This window comes from Capricornis sumatraensis, chromosome 21 (assembly GCF_032405125.1).
Source record: "Capricornis sumatraensis isolate serow.1 chromosome 21, serow.2, whole genome shotgun sequence".
Classification (NCBI taxonomy): Eukaryota; Metazoa; Chordata; class Mammalia; order Artiodactyla; family Bovidae; genus Capricornis; species Capricornis sumatraensis.
In genome coordinates, this window is record NC_091089.1 from 33,293,381 (window position 1) to 33,313,413 (window position 20,033).

Here is a 20,033-nt window from a genome sequence, read left to right on the forward strand (position 1 = left end):
TTGGGGATGCTATTTAGAGAGATGACAGTTGTCAGTTCCTTCAGAATCTGTCTCAGCTACAGAGCATTACCTTGCCACGAACACAACTCTCCCTGGAGAGTCCACATCCAGTGACTGATCACAGATGGGGAATTGTGGTTCACCCAACCAAGGTGGCACTCAGTGAGACAACTCTTGACAGGCCACACTTGCTCCAGAGTTCCCCATCAGGGTGACCAAGGCATTATTGGGCCTGCATTTAGTTCAAACTCCTATTCTCCTTCCCTTCCACAGCTATCAATCCTTTATAAACATCCCAGACACCAAAATTCTGTCCCAGCACCTGTTTATAGACCCTGGGACACATAAACATTAGACACATCTTGTATTAATTTAATATTCAAATAAACATGATATTCCAAAAATATATACCATGTTCATCTTGTGTTTCCCATACTTTCAACAGTTCCCAGTTAAGTAAGTGTCCTCATGTATGAGTGGATTGTTCTCTTCAGGAAATAGCTAACAATAAATAATAACAAAATATGAGAATATAACCAGGGTTCACATGACCACAAGTCACAACTTACTTGCACTGGGGAAGGCTTTGGAACAGAGGTTACCACAGAAGTTCCTCCTTGTGCCAACTGTTTAACAGGTGCCACTGCCACTTTCTTGATTAACTGTGAACTAGAATTCTTGGGGGAAGGGGGAGATGATAGAGAGTTATCAATATTAGTAATTTAAAATCAATCAGTATTATAGCAAACATCCAAACAGTTTACCACAACAAACTTCTTTGTTATAACTTGCTATATAACCTTTTGAATTTTATGCATATTTTCTACTATTAACCTAACTAGTAAACTGTTACTAGAGCTTCCTGATGGCACAGCAGGTAAAGAGTTGACTTAAGATTCCTAAATATCACAGTATTTCAGCATTAAAATCTTGAATTTCACTCTTTGATTCTCACAGAAAACATAGATTCTTTTTTTCTGTCATTTCCATTGCTGATATCCTTTCAGTCTTTAAAAAAAATACTGCTAATTAAAATTTTTAAATTGTGATATAATAGAAATATAACATTGCATAAGTTTAAAGTGTGTGATATGTTGATTTGATACATTTATATAATGCTATATGATTCCCTAACATGAAAGGGACTTTATATAATGCAATGATTCTGTAACATTCACTAATATCTACATCGTATCACATAATTATCATTCCTTTTTTATTGAAGTATAGTTGAGGTACAATACTGTACCTCAATACAATAATGTAAGTCTTAGGCTTACAATATATTGACTCCCAACTTTTAAATGTTAAATTCCATTAATAACTATTTTAAACTATTGTCTATATTCCCTGTGTTGTACAATATATCCATGTAGCTTACTTACTTTATACATGGTAGTTTGTATCTCTTAAGTCTTCTACCACTATCCATGCCCCTCCCCTTTAGATTCTTATTTAATACGTGATTATAAACAAAAGTCTGCTAACCTATCTTCTCAACCCATAGCAACCAAGAAAAGGAAGGAGTAGCTGTCACTAATACAGAAATAGAGAAAATGACTGGTTGAGCACCTAGAATCAAATTAGGGGAGCACAGAACACAGCGGGTTGGGACAGACTGGCAGAGGTGATATTACCACAGACTACAATGAACCTTTTTATCAGGATGAACCTGATTCATGAAGAAATTACTATACTACATTCCGTATTTTCTGTTTAACCAAAGAAAGATGCCCATAAAATTTTTTTTATTAACTCTGACACACACAGGATAAGCTTTAGATACCTAGAAAGATAATCATGTATGTAAAATAAATCACCTTTTAACAATGCCAAGTTAGGGGGCAGTCCTAAGATGGCGGAGGAATAGGATGGGGAGACCACTTTCTCCCTCACAAATTCATCGAAAGAACATTTGAACGCTGAGTAAATTCCACAAAACAACTTCTGAATGCTGGCAGAGGACATCAGGCACCCAGAAAGGCAGCCCATTGTCTTTGAAAGGAGGTAGGGAAAAAAATATAAAAGATAAAAAGAGAGACAAATGAGGGAGGGACGGAGACCCATCCCACGAAGGGAATCTTAAAAAAGAGAGAAGTTTCCAAACACCAGGAAACACTCTCATTGGCGAATCTGTGGCGAGCCTTGGAACCTCAGAGGGCAACATAACCGGGAGGAAAAATAAATAAATAATTAAAACCCACAGATTACCTACGTGCCTAAGGCAACCCCCAATGGAGAAGCAGCGTAGACGCCTGCATCTGCCACTAGCAAGCGGGGGCTGGGCAGGGAGGCGCAGGCTGCATTGCTTAGAGTAAGGAAAGGGTCCGAATGGCCAGAGGGCAATCTGAGGGAACTAACTTGAGATAGCAAACCAGACTGTGGGATAGCTATCCTTCAAAAAGCCCTAACCTAAAACAATGCCAGGCCCGCTCACAGAACAAAGGACTGAGCAGAGCTAGCTGGCTGCGGACCGGCACACGGCCCCCCCACCGCCCCGTCCCAGACAGCAGGTGAGGGCAGCCGGAGCTGGAAGGGGGCAATTACAGCCCCAGAGAGGCATCATCTACCAAACTGCAAGCAGGCTTCGTTGGGATTCTGGAAGGTCGACATCCGTCGGGAGGGTCGCAGCCAATCAGCTCCCCAGAGGAGACATAGGGCACACCTGAGAAGGCGTGCCTGTTGTATACCCAGAAAACTGAGCAGCTGGGACGGGGAGGTGGTAAGTCGCAGCTCACCAAGCACCTGTCCACCTGAGCTGCATGGACCAGGGAAGGGTACAAAACACAGGCCTAATCAAGTCTGTGCCTTTGTGGAGTACCCAGGAACCTGAACCTGAGCGGCTTTGACCTAGGAGGTGCACTCAACCCAGGACTGGCCTGAGACAGTTCCTGGCAGAGCACCTAGAACCTGAGCAGTGTAGACTGGGAAAGCACTCATGCCGTGAGTGGGGCAAACCAGTGTGGCCGAGACACTGGGAGCACTCCCTACAATCACCAGTGATATTTGTTTGCCATGCTTCTCCCTCCCCGCAGCAGGACTGAACAAGTGAGCCTAAAAAAGGGACCACCACCGCCCCCTCGTGTCAGGGTGGAAATTAGACACTGAAGAGGCCAGCAAACAGAAGCTAAAATGAACAGAGGGAACCGCTTTGGAAGTGACAGTTGTAATAGATTAAAACCCTGCAGTTAGAACCGACTACGTAGGAATGGGCATATAGATATTGAGAAGTTAAGCTGGATCAAGGAACTATCTAAAAATGAACTGACCCTACACAGTCCACAACAACACCAGAGAAATTCCTAGACATATTTTTACTATTATCATTTTTTTAATTAAAAAAATTAAAAAAATTTCAAGTCCTCTATTATATCTTTAATTTTCATTTTTATAACCTACTATTACTTTGCAAAAAAAAGACCATATTTTTAAAGCAAACTTCATATATATACATTTTATAATTTTTGTGACTTTGTTCTTTTCTTTAATATTGTATTTTTGAGAATCTAATCTCTACTCTAGATTTTTAATCTTTACTTTTTGGTATTTGTTATCAATTTTGTACCTTTAAGAACCCAATCTTCAGTACTCATTTTTACTTGGGAGCGAGATTACTGTCTGGATTGCTCTCTCCCTCTTTGGACTCTCCTTTTTCTCCACCAGGTTGCCTCTATCTCCTTCCTCCCCCTTCTCTTTTCTACCCAACTCTGTGAATCTCTTCGTATGTTCCAGACTGTGGAGAACACTTAGGGAACAGATTACTGGCTGGATCCATCTCTCTCCTTCTGATTCCCCCCTTTATCCTTCTGGCCTCCTCTGTCTCCTTCCTCCCTCTTCTCTTCTCTGTGTAACTATGTGAACATCTCTGAGGGATCTAGACTGTGGAGAGCACATAGGGAAGTGATTATTGGCTAGCTTGCTCTCTCCCCTTTTGATTCCCCCTCTTCTCCTCCTGGTCACCTCTATCTCCCTCCTCCCTCTTCTCTTCTCCATGTAACTCTGTGTACCTCTCCAGGTGTCCCTCACTGTAGAGAAACTTTACATCATTAACCTAGATGTTTTATCATCGGTGTTGTATAGATGGAGAAGTCTTGATGCCACTGAAAGAATACGACTGAAAACCAAAGGCAGGAGACTTAAGTCCAAATCCTGAGAACACCAGGGAACTCCTGACTCCAGGGAAACATTAATCGACAGGAGCTCATCAAACGCCTCCATACCTACACTGAAACCAAGCACCACCCAAGGGCCAACAAGTTCCAGAGCAAGACATACCACACAAATTCTCCAGCAACACAGGAACATAGCCTTGAGCTTCAATATACAGGCTGCCCAAAGTCACTCCAAACCCACTGACATCTCATAACTCATTACTGGACACTTCAATGCACTCCAGAGAGAAGAATCCAGCTCCACCCACCAGAACACAAGCTTCCCTAACCAGGAAACCTTGACAAGCCACACGTCCAACCCCACCCACAGTGAGGAAACTCCACAATAAAGAGAACTCCACAAACTGCCAGATTACAGAAAGGCCACCCCAAACACGGCAATATAAACAGGATGAGGAGACAGAGGAATACCCAGTAGGTAAAGGAACAGGATAAATGCCCACCAAACCAAATAAAAGAGGAAGAGATAGGGAATCTACCTGATAAACAATTCCAAATAATGATAGTGAAAATGACCCAAAATCTTGAAAACAAAATGGAGTTACAGATAAATAGCCAGGAGACAAAGATCGAGAAGATGCAAGAAATGTTTAACAAGGACCTAGAAGAAATAAAAAAGAGTCAATATATAATGAATAATGCAATAAATGAGATAAAAAACACTCTGGAGGGAACCAGCAGTAGAATAAGTGAGGCAGAAGATAGGATTAGTGAGGTAGAAGATAGAATGGTAGAAATAAATGAAACAGAGAGGAAAAAAGAAAAAAGAATTAAAAGAAATGACAGCCTCAGAGACCTCTGGGACAATGTTAAACACCCCAACATTTGAATCATAGGAGTCCCAGAAGAAGAAGACAAAAAGGAAAGGCCATAAGAAAATCCTTGAGGAGATAATAGTTGAAAACTTCCCTAAAATGCAGAAGGAAATAATCACCCAAGTCCAAGAAACCCAGAGAATCCCAACAGGATAAACCCAAGGTGAAACACCCCAAGACACATATTAATAAAATTAACACAGATCAAACACAAACAACAAATATTAAAAGCAGCAAGAGAAAAACAACAAATAACACATAAGGGGATTCCCATAAGGATAACAGCTTATCTTTCAACAGAAATGCTTCAGGCCAGAAGGGAATGGCAAGACATACTTAAAGTGATGAAAGAAAATAACCTAAAGCCCAGATTACTGTACCCAGCAAGGATCTCATTCAAATATGATGGAGAAATCAAAAGCTTTACAAGCAAAAGCTGAGAGAATTCAGCACCACCAAACCAGCTTTCCAACAATTGCTAAAGGATCTTCTCTAGACAGGAAACACAGAAAGGGTATATAAACTTGAACCCAAAACAAGTAAATGGCAACAGGATTATACTTACGAATAATTACCTTAAATGTAAATGGCTTGAATGCCCCAACCAAAAGACAAAGACTGGCTGAATGGATACAAAAACGAGACCCCTATACATGTTGTCTACAAGAGACCCACCTCAAAACAAGGGACATATACAGACCGAAAGTGAAGGGCTGGAAAAAGATATTCCAAGCAAATAGAGACCAAAAGAAAGCAGGGGTAGCAATACTCATATCAGATAAAATAGACTTTAAAATAAAGGCTGTGAAAAGAGGCAAAGAGGGACACTACATAATGATCAAAGGATCAATCCAAGAAGAAGATATAACAATTATAAATATATATGCACCCAACACAGGAGCACCGCAATATGTAAGACAAATGCTAATAAGTATGAAAGGGGAAATTAACAATAACACAATAATAGTGGGAGACTTTAATACCCCACTCACACCTATCAACTAAATGGAAAATTAACAAGGAAACACAAACTTTAAATGATACAATAGACAGTTAGATCTAATGGATATCTATAGGACATTTCACCCAAAACAATCAATTTCACCTTTTTCTCAAGCGCACATGGAACCTTCTCCAGGACAGATCACATCCTGGGCCATAAATCTAGCCTTGGTAAATGCAAAAAAATTGAAATCATTCCAGGCATCTTTTCTGATCACAATGCAGTAAGATTAGATCTCAATTACAGGAGAAAAACTATTAAAAATCCCAACATATGGAGGCTGAAAAACACGCCGCTGAATAACCAACAAATCACAGAAGAAATCAAAAAAGAAATCAAATACGCATAGAAATGAATGAAAATGAAAACACAATAACCCAAAACCTGTGGGACACTGTAAAAGGAGTGCTAAGGAGAAGGTTCATAGCAATACAGGCATACCTCAAGAAACAAGAAAAAAGTCAAATAAATAACCTAACTCTACACCTGAAGCAACGAGAAAAGGAAGAAATGAAGAACCCCAGGGTTAGTAGAAGGAAAGAAATCTTAAAAATTAGGGCAGAAATAAATGCAAAAGAAACAAAAGAGACCATAGCAAAAATCAACAAAGCCAAAAGCTGGTTTTTTGAGAAGCTGAATAAAATTGACAAACCATTAGCTAGACTCATCAAGAAACAAAGGGAGAAAAATCAAATCAAGAAAATTAGAAATGAAAATAGAGAGATCACAACAGACAACACAGAAATACAAAGGATCGTAAGAGACTGCCATCAGTAACTACATGCCAATAAAATGGACAACTTGGAAGAAATGGACAAATTCTTAGAAAAGTACAACTTTCCAAAACTGAACCAGGAAGAAATGGAAAATCTTAACAGACCCATCACAACCACGGAAATTCAAACTGTAATCAGAAATCTTCCAGCAAACAAAAGCCCAGGACCAGATGGCTTCATAGCTGAATTCTACCAAAAATTTAGAGAAGAGCTAATACCTATCCTACTCAAACTCTTCCAGAAAATTGCAGAGGAAGGGAAACTTCCAAACTCATTCTATGAGGCCAACATCACCCTAATACCAAAACCTGACAAAGATGCCACAAAAAAAGAAAACTACAGGCCAATATCACTGATGAACATAGATGCAAAAATCCTTAACAAAATTCTAGCAAACAGAATCCAACAACACATTAAAAAGATCATACATCATGATCAAGCGGGCTTTATCCTAGGGATGCAAGGATTCTTCAATATCCACCAATCAATGAATGTAATACACCACATTAACAAATTGAAAAATAAAAGCCATATGATTATGTCAATAGATGCAGAGAAAGCCTTTGACAAAATTCAACATCCATTTATGATAAAAACCCTCCGGAAAGCAGGAATAAAAGGAACATACCTCAACATAATAAAAGCTATATATGACAAACCCACAGCAAACATTATTCTCAATGGTGAAAAACTGAAAGCATTTCCCCTAAAGTCAGTAACAAGACAAGGATGCCCACTCTCACCACTACAATTCAACATAGTTTTGGAAGTTTTGGCCACAGCAATCAGAGTAGAAAAAGAAATAAGAGGAATCCAGATTGGAAAAGAAGAAGTAAAATTCTCACTGTTTGTAGATAACATGATCCTCTACATAGAAAATCCTAAAGACTCCACCAGAAAATTACTAGACCTAATTAATGAATATAGTAATGTTGCAGGATATAAAATCAACACACAGAAATCCCTTGCATTTCTATACACTAACAATGAGAAAACAGAAAGAGAAATTAAGGAAACAATTCCATTCACCTTTGCAACAAAAATAATAAAATATCTAGGAATATATCTACTTAAAGAAACAAAAGACCTATATATAGAAAACTATAAAACACTGGTGAAAGAAATCAAAGAGGACACAAATAGATGGAGAAATATACCATGTTCATGGATCAGAAGAATCAATATAGTGAAAACGAGTATACCACCCAAAGCAATCTATAGATTCAACGCAATCCCTATCAAGCTACCAACGGTATTTTTCACAGAACTAGATCAAATAATTTCACAATTTGTATACAAATACAAAAAACCTCGAATAGCCAAAGCAATCTTGAGAAAGAAGAATGGAACTGGAGGAATCAACCTGCCTGACTTCAGGCTCTACGACAAAGCCACAGTCATCAAGACAGTATGGTACTGGCACAAAGAAAGAAATACAGATCAATGAAACAAAATAGAAAGCCCAGAGATAAATCCACGCACCTATGGACACCTTATCTTTGACAAAGGAGGCAAGAATATACAATGGAGAAAAGACAATCTCTTTAACAAGTGGTGCTGGGAAAACTGGTGAACCACTCGTAAAAAAATGAAACTAGAACACTTTCTAACACCATACACAAAAATAAACTCAAAATGGATTAAAGATCTAAACATAAGACCAGAAACTATAAAAAATGCTAGAGGAAGACACAGGCAAAACACACTCCGACATAAATCACAGCAGAATCCTCTATGACCCACCTCCCAGAATATTGGAAATAAAAGCAAAAATAAACAAATGGGACCTAATTAAAATTAAAAGCTTCTGCACAACAAAGGAAACTATAAGCAAGGTGAAAAGACAGCCTTCAGAATGGGAGAAAATAATAGCAAATGAAGCAACTGACAAACAAGTAATCTCAAAAATATACAAACAACTCCTACAGCTCAATTCCACAAAAATAAACGACCCAATCAAAAAATGGGCCAAAGAACTAACAGACATTTCTCCAAAGAAGACATACAGATGGCTAACAAACACATGAAAAGATGCTCAGCATCACTCATTATCAGAGAAATGCAAATCAAAACCACAATGAGGTACCATTTCATGCCAGTCAGAATGGCTGTGATCCCAAAGTCTACAAGCAATAAATGCTGGAGAGAATGTGGAGAAAACGGAACCCTCTTACAATGTTGGTGGGAATGCAAACTAGTACAGCCACTATGGAGAACAGTGTGGAGATACCTTAAAAACTGGAAATAGACTGCCATATGACCCAGCGATCCCACTGCTGGGCATACACACTGAGGAAACCAGAACTGAAAGAGACACGTGTACCCCAATGTTCATCGCAGCACTGTTTATAATAGCCAGGACATGGAAGCAACCTAGATGTCCATCAGCAGATGAATGAATAAGAAAGCTGCGGTACATATACACAATGGAGTATTACTCAGCCATTAAAAAGAATACATCTGAATCAGTTCTAATGAGGTGGATGAAACTGGAGCCTATTATACAGAGTGAAGTAAGCCAGAAAGAAAAACACCAATACAGTATACTAACACATATATATGGAATTTAGAAAGATGGTAACGATAACCCTGTATGAGAGACAGCAAAAGAGACAAATGTATAGAACAGTCTTTTGGACTCTGTGGGAGAAGGCGAGGGTGGGATGGTTTGGGAGAATTGCATTGAAACATGTATAATATCATATGTGAAATGGATCGCGAGTCCAGGTTCGATGCATGATACAGGGTGCTCGGGGCTGGTGCACTGGGATGACCCAGACGGATGGGATGAGGAGGGAGGTAGGAGTGGGGTTCAGGATGGGGAACACATGCACACCCGTGGTGGATTCAGGTTAATGTATGGCAAAACCAATACAATATTGTAAAGTAAAAAAAAAAAAAAAAAATCCATGTTAATGAAATATTACAGTAGATTTCTAATTTTTTAAAGATAACTCCTATATGATATAGATAAAAATGAATACTGTAAACTGTAGTGTTAATGTCTTACCACAAATTAAAAATTGAAGCAGAATGGTTATTTTCTTCCCATTTAGAGATGCAAATAGCCCTTTGAACATTCCCTTGAGGACAACAAAATCTGAGTATGAAGATTAAATTTTTAATTTTACCAAATGACAAAACCAAACATCTTGATAAAATTAACATATTCAAGGAAAGTAGCTTAATTCAAAAAGTTGAGCAGAATCATTTTTTCTATTATTTTTACTGGCAAATACATACACACTTATATGAAGATAATTGCTAGAAAACTAAGGAGGATGAGAAAACATTAATGTATACTACCGGCATGGTACAGATTTTGACGGTTTGCGTATTTGCTGGTACAGCTGGCCTTGAAGTTATGTTACTTGCGGTCTCAGTTCTTGTTACAGCTTGCTGAGGAGATACCAACATCAGCTGACCACTGTTACTTTTGATCAAAACGGTTCCTATAGGTAACAGAAAACAAAATGTCAGCTAATAAATGAAGCATAATCTTCATATATTTTGTTCTCCCATTTCTTTCAACGCTGTAAAATGCTCTGATTAAGTGAATAGTTAGTACATACTGAATTCCATGTCTACTAATTACAATATATAACACAGAAAAATGTTGTTACTCAAAGCTATATATTAAAAGTCTAAACGTATGGATGAGATACTCCTGAAAAAGGCGAAACACTTTTCCTCATGACCTCAAACTATTTATAAAGCTACAGTTAAGACAGTACGGTAACAACACAAGACTATGCAAACTGACCAATGGGATAGAAAATACCAAATAGCCTCCATATATGTCATATGAAATTTTTCCAAGGGTACTGCAGATCAGTGAGACAAAGAGCTACTATATAATTAGTTACTTATATGGAAAAGATGAAATGTTCCACACCATGCACAAAAACCCAAGGACATCAAGGATACAGGAATAAAAACTTTTAACCTCTTAAACAATCTAGAAAACTGTCATTCTGAACTTGGAACAGGGAAGAATTTCTTACTAAATAAAGCTTGATACATACCTCTATATTTTTAAAACTTTTGCTTAGCCAAAGATACCATGAGGTAAAAAGACAAAGTACAAAATTGGAAAAAATTTTAGTTCACATATATTCGAAGAATGAACATCCAAAATGCACAAAAGAAACACAGATACCAATGACAGGGAAAGGTAAATTAAGACCACAGTGAGATGTTAAAGCATCTGCCTGCAATGTGGGAGACCTGGGTTCAATCACTGGGTCAGGAAGATCCCCTGGAGAAAGAAATGGCAATCCACTCCAGTATTCTTGCCTGGAGAATCCCATGGACAGAGGAGCCTGGTGGGCCACAGTCCATGGGGTCATAAAGAGTCAGACACAACTCAGCGACTTCACTTCACTTTACTTCAGGCAGACAAAAATTAAGAAGTCCATTGACAATATTAAGTGCTACAGAGATATGTAGCAACAAAAACTCTTAAAATCTTGAAGCTGGTAGTATAGTTTGGTACAACTGTTTCATTTAACTCTACATGACTGTGCCAAACTGGTTCCCATTTGCATACCTTCTAACCCAGTATTTCTATTGTAAAGAAATTCTTGTCCATGTAAGTAGTAGGGACAAGCAAGAATAGTCATAGCTGGAGTTCCATTCCTGGAATGGCAGCACAAAGAGCTCCATAAAGCCATTCCCCAGCAAAATAAGCATAACTGGTGAAAATTATTTTTAAAAACAACTATTTAAAGTCTTCAGAAATTGCCCAAAGGCATACAGAAAATGACTAGACAATTTATCAAAGAGAATCTACTAAAACTCAGTAAGAACAACAAGAATCTGTGGCATCTGAACCATGACCCACCCCTCTCTCTTCTCAGTTTAGGCAACGTGGCCAATGTAGGGTGTCCCTCTCTCCCAAGCTTCCAGTTGAGGGCTATGTTACTTTTCAGGGACAGTATCTTGCATCTCTGCCACCGCAAGCTGAATACAGAAGAGAATAAATTGGAGACAAGTGCATCCAAGGGTTTCCAGGCTTCTTGTTTTACTCATGCCTACTCATAAAGGGAAGGCTTGACTTAGAATACTTGGGCCCCCATCACCCTCACCCCAGCTCTTTCATGGGGTGGGAGTTCCATGATGGAAGAGATAAGCAGAGCAGACTAGAGGTCACCACCCAAGCCCAGTACCCCACTTCTAAAGCAAAGACATCACTTAGAAAGAAGCATGCCACTGTCCTGAGTACCTGCTCCAAACGTCTCCCAAGAGAAACTGACTTAATTTCACAGTGTGGGAAAGGTCAAACTAAGGGCATTCTCAAATACAATGAACAATTAAAAGAAAGGGTTCTGGTATCTTCCTAACAGATACAAGCTATGCTAAGTCACAGGTCTATCTCTGGTCTACCACAGAGAGCAAGATAAAGAAACAACTAAGAAGGGCCCTACTAGGGTCAGAACCTCAAGTAACGACCTCAAAAACTACTTCCTGTAGATGAGTCCATGTTTAATTGAATTAGACTGTGAAGCTAGTCAGGCCTTCGGGTACTGCTGAAAACAAGAAAGTACTGGCAGTGAGTGGAGTCTAGGCATGATACCAGCAGAGGCAGAAAGCTTAACAGAGCTATCAGAGAAAGAAACAGTCAAAAAGAGCCCTGCTGAAACCTCTGTCATCCCAGGGAGGCTGTGCTTATGCCTAAAGCTGTGTCCTCTGAGGGAAACAGATCTCATTAAAATAGTTCAGCCAGACACTTAAAAAACAAACAACAGTAATCCACTCAAGGGAGTAAAGACCAATACCTCAAGTCACTCTGTTAATTTTTAAAAAATATTTATTTATTTGCCTGTGCTGAGTCTTAGTTGCAGCATGTGGAATCTAGTTCCCTGATCAGAGACTGAACTCAGGCCCCCTGCATTGGAAGCACGGAACTTTAGTCACTGGAAGTTTCAATATATTAATTTAAAAATTATAGGACATGCAAAGAAAAAAGAATGACACACAGAGAAAGGCAGGCAACAGAAACCACCTAAGAGTGAAACCAGATGTTAGATTTAACAAAGACTTCAAAGTAACTGTTATAAATATGTCAAAAGACTAAGGAAAATCATGCTTAGAGAAGTAAAGGAAGATATGATGATGATTCTTTCATTAAGCAGAGAATACCATTAGAGAAACAGATTTTACCAAAAAAAAAAAAGAAATTCTGTAATTATAAGGTACAAAAACTCAAAGAAAAATTTCACTAGAGAGGATCAACAGCAAATTTGAATGAGCAGAAGATAAGTCAGTGAACTTGAAGATGGTTCAATAGAGATTACGCAATCCAAAGAATGAAGAGAAAAAAGAATGAAGAAAAATGAACAGAGCCTCACAGAAACCTGGCAGTGACAGGCACATCAACACAGGCCTAATGTGAATACCAGAAGGAGAGGAGGAACAGAAGCAGGGAGCGAGAGAGGGAGAGAAAGGAGCCGAAAAATATCCAAAGAGATAATGGCTAAAAACGTCCCAAATCTGGTGAAAAATAATCTAAACATCAAAGTAGCTCAACAAACTCTTAAGTCTTGAATTGGCCAAATGGTTCATTTGAGTTTTCATAACATGGAAAAACCTGAACAAACTTTTCGGTCAACCCAATAAGATAAATGCAAAGACACATCATGATAAAAATATACAAAGACAAAACCTTGAGAACAGTAAGAGAAAAATATACAAGAGAACTGCGTTAACAGGATTAACAGCTAACTTCTGATCAGAAACAACGGAGGCCAGACATCAGGAGTATGACATATTCTACTTGCTGGGGAAAAAGAAAAAGAAAAACAATTATCAACCAACAATCAGATATTCACTGAACGTATCTTTCAAAAAAAGGAGACAAAGACATCCTGGATTGGAACTGACATATACACACTACTATATATAAAATAGATAACTAATGAGGACCTACTGTATACACAAGGAGCTCTACTCGATACTTTGTAATGGCCTATATGGGAAAAGAATCTAGAATCTGGACATATGTGTATGTATAACAGATTTACTCTGCTGTACACCTGAAACTTACACAACATTGCAAATCAACTATACCCCAATAAACAGTTTAAAAAAAAAAAAAAAGAAAAGACATCCTCAGATAAAAACAGAGGACTGGGTGCTAGCATCAGACAGAAAATACTAAATTAAGTTCTTCAGGCTGAAAACAGACTACAAAAAGTAAATCCCTGTATTTTAAGAGAAGGATAATTTAAAGTAATAGCTTTATAACTTTCTATCTTAAGACACTGGGAAAAAACTAAACAAAAATGACAGCAAGCAGATGAAAGAAAATTAAATAAAGATTAGAGCAGGGTCAGGAGAATTCAGAATAGAGAAACAACTGAGGGAAAAAAAATCAAACGCTGGTTCTTTGAATAGATCAAAAAACTGACAAATCTTGACCTAGATTAATAAAGAAAAAAAAGGAGAAAAGGCTCAAATTGCTAAAATTAGGAATGAAAGAGGGGATATTACCACTAATCTTACAGAAAGAAGGATTCTAGTTGAATGTTATCACCAACTATGAACCAATAAATTAGATAAATTATATGAAATGGACAAATTCCTAGAAACATAATAAACTACTAAAACTAATTTAAGAGAATGGGCAACCTGAATAGACCTCTAACAAACAGATTGAATGAATAATCTAAAATAGCATCCACAAGATAAGCTCAGTTCCCCGTGGCTTCCATGATGAATTCTATCAAATATCTAAGGAAAAATAAATGCTAGGTCTTCATAAATTCTTCTAAAAACAGAATAGAAAACGTGTGTCAATTCATTCTGTAAGGTCTGTACCCTCATATGTATACCAATGCAAAAATTTACAACAAAGTACTAGCAAGCTAAATTCAGCAATATATAAAATGTATTATACCCCATGATCAAGTGATACTTATCTCAATATGCAAGGTTGGTTTAAAACTCATAGCTAACACCATACTTAACAGTGAAAGACTAAACTCTTTTACCCTAAGATCAGGATTCCTGAGATGAGGAACGCGACAAGGATGCCTACAATCACTACCACTTAACATTATACTGAGAGTTCTAACCAGGGCAATGATACAAGAAAATAAAAGGCATCCAAAAGAGACAGTAAAACTATCTATTCACATATATCATGATCTTGTATATAAAAATCCAAACATCTATAAAAAAAAATCCAAACATCTATGAAAAAAAACTATTAAAACTAATAAATGAGTTCAGCTAGGAAGCAGGATACAAGATCAATAAACAAGAATGCTGTATTTCTATACATTTTCAATGAATAATTGTAAACAGAATTAAGAAAAAATTCCACCTACAATAAGATAAATAATAATACACTTTAGGAATAAATTTAACCAAAAAAGTACAAAAGCAATATCTGGAAACTATAAAATGTCATTTAAAGAAATTAAAGATCTAAAATAAATGGAAAGACATCTCATGTTTGTGGACTGAGAGACACACCTACTTTGCAAGATTGTTAAAGAGATCAAATGAGACAATACTTCTGAGCAAATTTGTGAATTTTAAAGTTGTCAGTAGTAGTTGTTATTAATGCTGTAAGGGTAAATGTGAGTCAAAGCCCTTGGATTTCACAGCCCTTGAAATCCAAACTGTGGCTGGTACATATGGTGAGCAGTGAAGGTGAAAGTTTCTCAGTTGTGTCAGATTCTTTGCAACCCAATGAACCATACAGTCCATGGAATTCTCCAGGCCAGAATACTGGAGTGGGTAGCCATTCCCTTCTCCAGGGGATCTTCCCAACCCAGGGATCGAACCCAGGTCTCCCACAGCGTGGGCAGATTCTTTACCAGATGAGCCACCGGGTCACTGGTGACCACTGAAGACAACTGCCAACTCTTTCCATGGTGTCCAGGAGTACTGGGACAACCATAGCAGCAGATGATCATGTAATATCCCTCTGATAAAGCTGGGGTAAAAACAAGAGCCACAAGTTTATCCAGGTACTGATTCAGAGTTCGAGAAAGATGCAAAACCTACACCATGTCTCACATGAAGGAGTTGATATAAAAGGACCTGATCCATTTCACCAGCAACTTTCACAAACTTCTGTACAGTAAGATGATGGAAGCAGAATTTATGAAACACAGTTCATAAAAGAACTGTGACATAAAAAAAGCAATCAAGTCCTTCCTCATCACTCTCAAATACATGATAGAAGAGGCACAGGATACCAAAAACACAAAGAGCCACAGTCTGGTCTGAATCCCACAAATTCATAAAAGAGAAAAGACTGAAGAGATTACCAAAAATATTCCACAGAATAATCTTCAGGGCTTTGCTACAGTTTCTTTCATTTCCTCACAATGCCCCTCTTTTTGTTTCCAGCTCCTGCTCCCAAGAAAAACCTGTGGTACATATGTACATTTAAAAAAAATAGTTCAGTTCACAGAGGACATTTTGAAGTAAACAGAAAGCAAACAAAGAATTCATTACCTTGGAAAAATCACAGCTGACTCCTATGTAATTTAAGTATCTTTGAGTAATCCTCTGCTAATCCTTGGCCTATAAAAGAACTAGTACAAGACTGATTAACTCTTTAAAACATTAATCAGTGTCGAAATGTTATTTTAATCAGTGTTTCTATGTCCTACGAGAGTGCAAACCTGAGTATGCTATACTTGAGCAGAAATTCCAAAAGCTGCCCCTCAAAGTACCATCCTATCTCTTCTCTAAATAACTCCTAAAGACAATTTATCTCCTCTCTTTTGTGGATGTTTCTCCCACAGCATGGGCTTCCCTGGTGGCTCAGCAGGTAAAGAATTCGCCTGCAATGTGGGAGATCTGGGTTCGATCCCTGGGTTGGGAAGATCCCCTGGAGGATGGCATAGCAACCCACTCCAGTATTCTTGTCTGGAGGCTCCCATGAACAGAGGAGCCTGGCAGGCTGCAGTCCATGGATTCGCTAAGAGCCGGACACGACTGAGTGACTAAGCACAGCACTCCCACGGCAAAACAAGTGTTAGCGTGGTGCATACTTAAGCTGTGGTCCTGGCTTGCTGCTCTTTTGCTCTAGCAAGTTTCAGTTTTGGTTTCTCTGTGTAATAAAAAGATTAGGCTCTAAAATTCTATGCTGCTGCTGCTGCTGCTAAGTTGCTTCAGTTGTGTCCGTCTCTGTGCGACCCCATAGACAGCAGCGAACCAGGATCCCCCGTCCCTGGGATTCTCCAGGCAAGAACACTGGAGTGGGTTGCCATTTCCTTCTCCAATGCATGAAAGTGAAAAGTGAAACTCAAGGCACTCAGTCGTGTCCAACTCTTGGCAACCCCATGGACTGCAGCCTACCAGGCTCCTCCGCCCATGGGATTTTCCAGGCAAGAGTACTGGAGTGGGGTGCCATTGCCTTCTCTGCTAAAATTCTATAAATCATCTTTTAACATTGCTACTCAGGAGGCATATCATACATGCACATCAAATGGTAAGCACAGTGCTGTGGAAAGAGGCAAACAAAGCTGGATTCAATTTTCCTCTGATATCTATGAGTTGTCTGGCACTGGACAAATTATTTACACTTAGAGAACTTTTTCCTTATTTGCTATCTATTTTGACCAACAAACAAAATAATGTAAATGCATAAGAAGAGGCCAGCGACATAATATTGTATGTCAACTTTACCTCAATTTTCATAGCACTGTATGTTCTCAATAAGTGATCGGGTCCCTCTCACCAGCAAGTTCCCACTTTTGAAAGTTTTCCTCTCAATACTTTTTGGTCATTTCTAAACAAACTTTGGTGACTAGATAGGAATTTCATTTGTAACAAATGAGGAGTACTTAATCTAAAAAAATTCATAGCTACTTTATAAGAGGGTATGTAGGGTGATAATTTAGAACCAGCAGAAAATATATTCAGTGGAACTGCTTGACTGAAATGTACAGGAGCTGCCAGGACATCCTGGCACAGCAGAAAGCCACATCAACGAGTCTGTGAGTCCCAGCATTCAGAAGGCCAGTACTGTCTTCCAGAGATGACTCCTAAGCCACAGAGGTAGGCTTATTTTATTTTAAACCTCCAAGCGGACACAGTCCTAGGAACCAGTATGGATGAGGTGGATCGCACAGCCATAGAGTATGTGACTAGAAACCTAACTTACTGTGTGATATTGATCAAAGTATTAATGTATATTTTAATGTTCCTCTTGTAAGATTTTGTTTATTTTACCAATTGAGGGGAGACCTCGAAACTATATGTGAGTAGCAACGTTGACTAAGAGCACTTTGTGAGCACGCTTGGGTTTACTTTTTGTTGGAATTTGTAGACAGTGGGAAACTGACATCAGCTTTTGAGAAAGATAATTTTTCCAACTGCACAGTAACCCTGTATAGACGTTAAGAAAGAAAAAAAGCAAGCCCTGGAGGGACTGGTTAGCAGGAAGCAATGTCCTACGAAAGACTATAGTCTCTGTCCACCTAGCTCCTGTGTTCTGTACAGGGTTAATTTATGATGATTCTCTTAATAGATGATGTCCTTTCAAAACATTAAAAAAAAAAAAAGTATCCAGTGGAGCACACAGTCTTAAGTGTAAGTACCTCCTGTACCATACAGAACTAAAACACAAGTTCATCAGAAGTTAAGAACTAATCTTTCCACAATGTTCTGACCAAACAGAACATCAGTTACAAAAGAGGCCTCCTCACTCTGCTTAGGGGAAACTGACATCCTGTGAACCAAAAGGTTTCCATTTCTTTACCACCTCTGCTGGTCAGAGCTCCCACTACTGCTAAGCAAAACACAGAATACAATAAAATTACTAGCAGAATTTTTTCCCAAAGAGAAAATGTGACTTTTCCTTCCACAGAAATTCCAAGCGACTTTCACTGGAGGCAAGAAAACAAGATAAAATACTTACACACCTTCCAGCATATTTACAATACGTAAGTCATCACAAAGCAAAAACTTTGCCTCAGTCAAGAAAAACAGCCCTACAGAGTAAACTTTAGTATAAAAAGTAGTCACAGGCTCATTAACTGCAGAATTCACACACTGCTTCACAAATAACCTTCTGGCTCTGACCTGTCAACTCTGGCAGGTTACAATCATCACACCTCTTTCTAGTAAACGTATTTAGGCTTGCTTCAGTTAAAATTCTCTTTCGGTCTTAACACACAAGAACCTTTTAAAAACACTTAAAAACACACACACACACACACAGTAATCTAAGTGTGTGGATATAAAAACTGATCTTTTCTCCATACGAAATAAAACTTGAACGAATCTCTATCTTCCCGAATCTAAGAGCGAGCGAGTGCCTGGAAGGCCCTCTGGAACATGCTGCTCCAGCTTTTACTGTGGCCCCTTAGGTGAAAAATGCTTTCCTTACACATGAAAAGAAAAACTATGCAGTAAGGACTCAAAGAGGTTATCTCCACTGTCAAGCCAAATCACTGCCCCGCAAAGTCGAGACGTTGAAAGGTTCTCTGGGCTGAGTGTTTTGGAACTCCCAGCGACAAGCCGCGATCGGGGGCTGCGACGTTTCCCCCTGTCACAGCCGGCTGGCCCGCTAAAGCTATCAAGGTGAGCCACGTACCTGGAGGAAGCTGAAGATTAGCAGGCAACTGGATTGTGGTGGTGTTGGGGGCTTTCACGGCGACGATCTGAGGAGATGGTAGACGAGGGCCGTTGCTGAGTTTAGGAAGGGCACTGACAGGGGCCACTTTGGTCACCAGGGTCCCTACGGGGGACCGCAGCGGCTGGGACACCGAGGACTCTACGCAGACACTGACAGGAGCCTTAGTCACGGCGCCCAAGGCCACCGGAGTGCTCTCCACCCGGACGGGCAGAGCCGCGGAGGGGGCCATGGTCACGGTCCCGGAGGCGCCCACACCGGCGGGGGGAGCGGCGCCGGCCGGCTCCGTGAGGCCCGCGGGCATCCCCTCAGGTGGATCAGCGGCAGCCGCGGCGCTGCCGTTCCGGGAGCAGAGGCGAGGGGAGGCTTGACAAGCGGCCGCCGACTCCGGTGCAGTTCCAGCTCCACAGCATCGCTAGGGAGAGGCGCCGGGGCCACGACACAGGAGTCAGTGACCGACGCCGCGCTGGACAGCGGGACCCCGGCGTCCTGGACCTTTCTCCCGTCCGCGCGGCCCCGCCGGCTGCCACACCTGCTCGGCCGCTTCCTCGGCGGCGCTCACACGTGCGCCGGCTCAACCCGGCGCCTCAGCCCCGGGACCAGATGCAGCGGAGTCCGGCTGCGCGGCTCCCGGAAGGGCGTCACGTCGGCTCCCACCTCCCACCG

At 39.8% G+C, this 20,033-nt stretch overlaps 1 protein-coding gene across 2 annotated transcripts in view; it reads right to left on the reverse strand.

The window, feature by feature from the left end:
• Positions 1–19,671, reverse strand: part of TAF4B (TATA-box binding protein associated factor 4b) — a 98,515-nt gene extending 78,844 nt beyond the window's left edge. For both annotated transcript variants that reach the window (XM_068993965.1, XM_068993964.1), the window contains exons 1-3: positions 19,329–19,671; positions 10,073–10,218; positions 570–677 (exon numbers count right to left, since the gene is read on the reverse strand). In XM_068993965.1, the coding sequence (XP_068850066.1) occupies positions 570–677; positions 10,073–10,218; positions 19,329–19,671 (597 nt within the window). The remainder of the gene's footprint in view (positions 1–569; positions 678–10,072; positions 10,219–19,328) is intronic.
• Between the last annotated feature and the right edge of the window lie 362 nt (positions 19,672–20,033).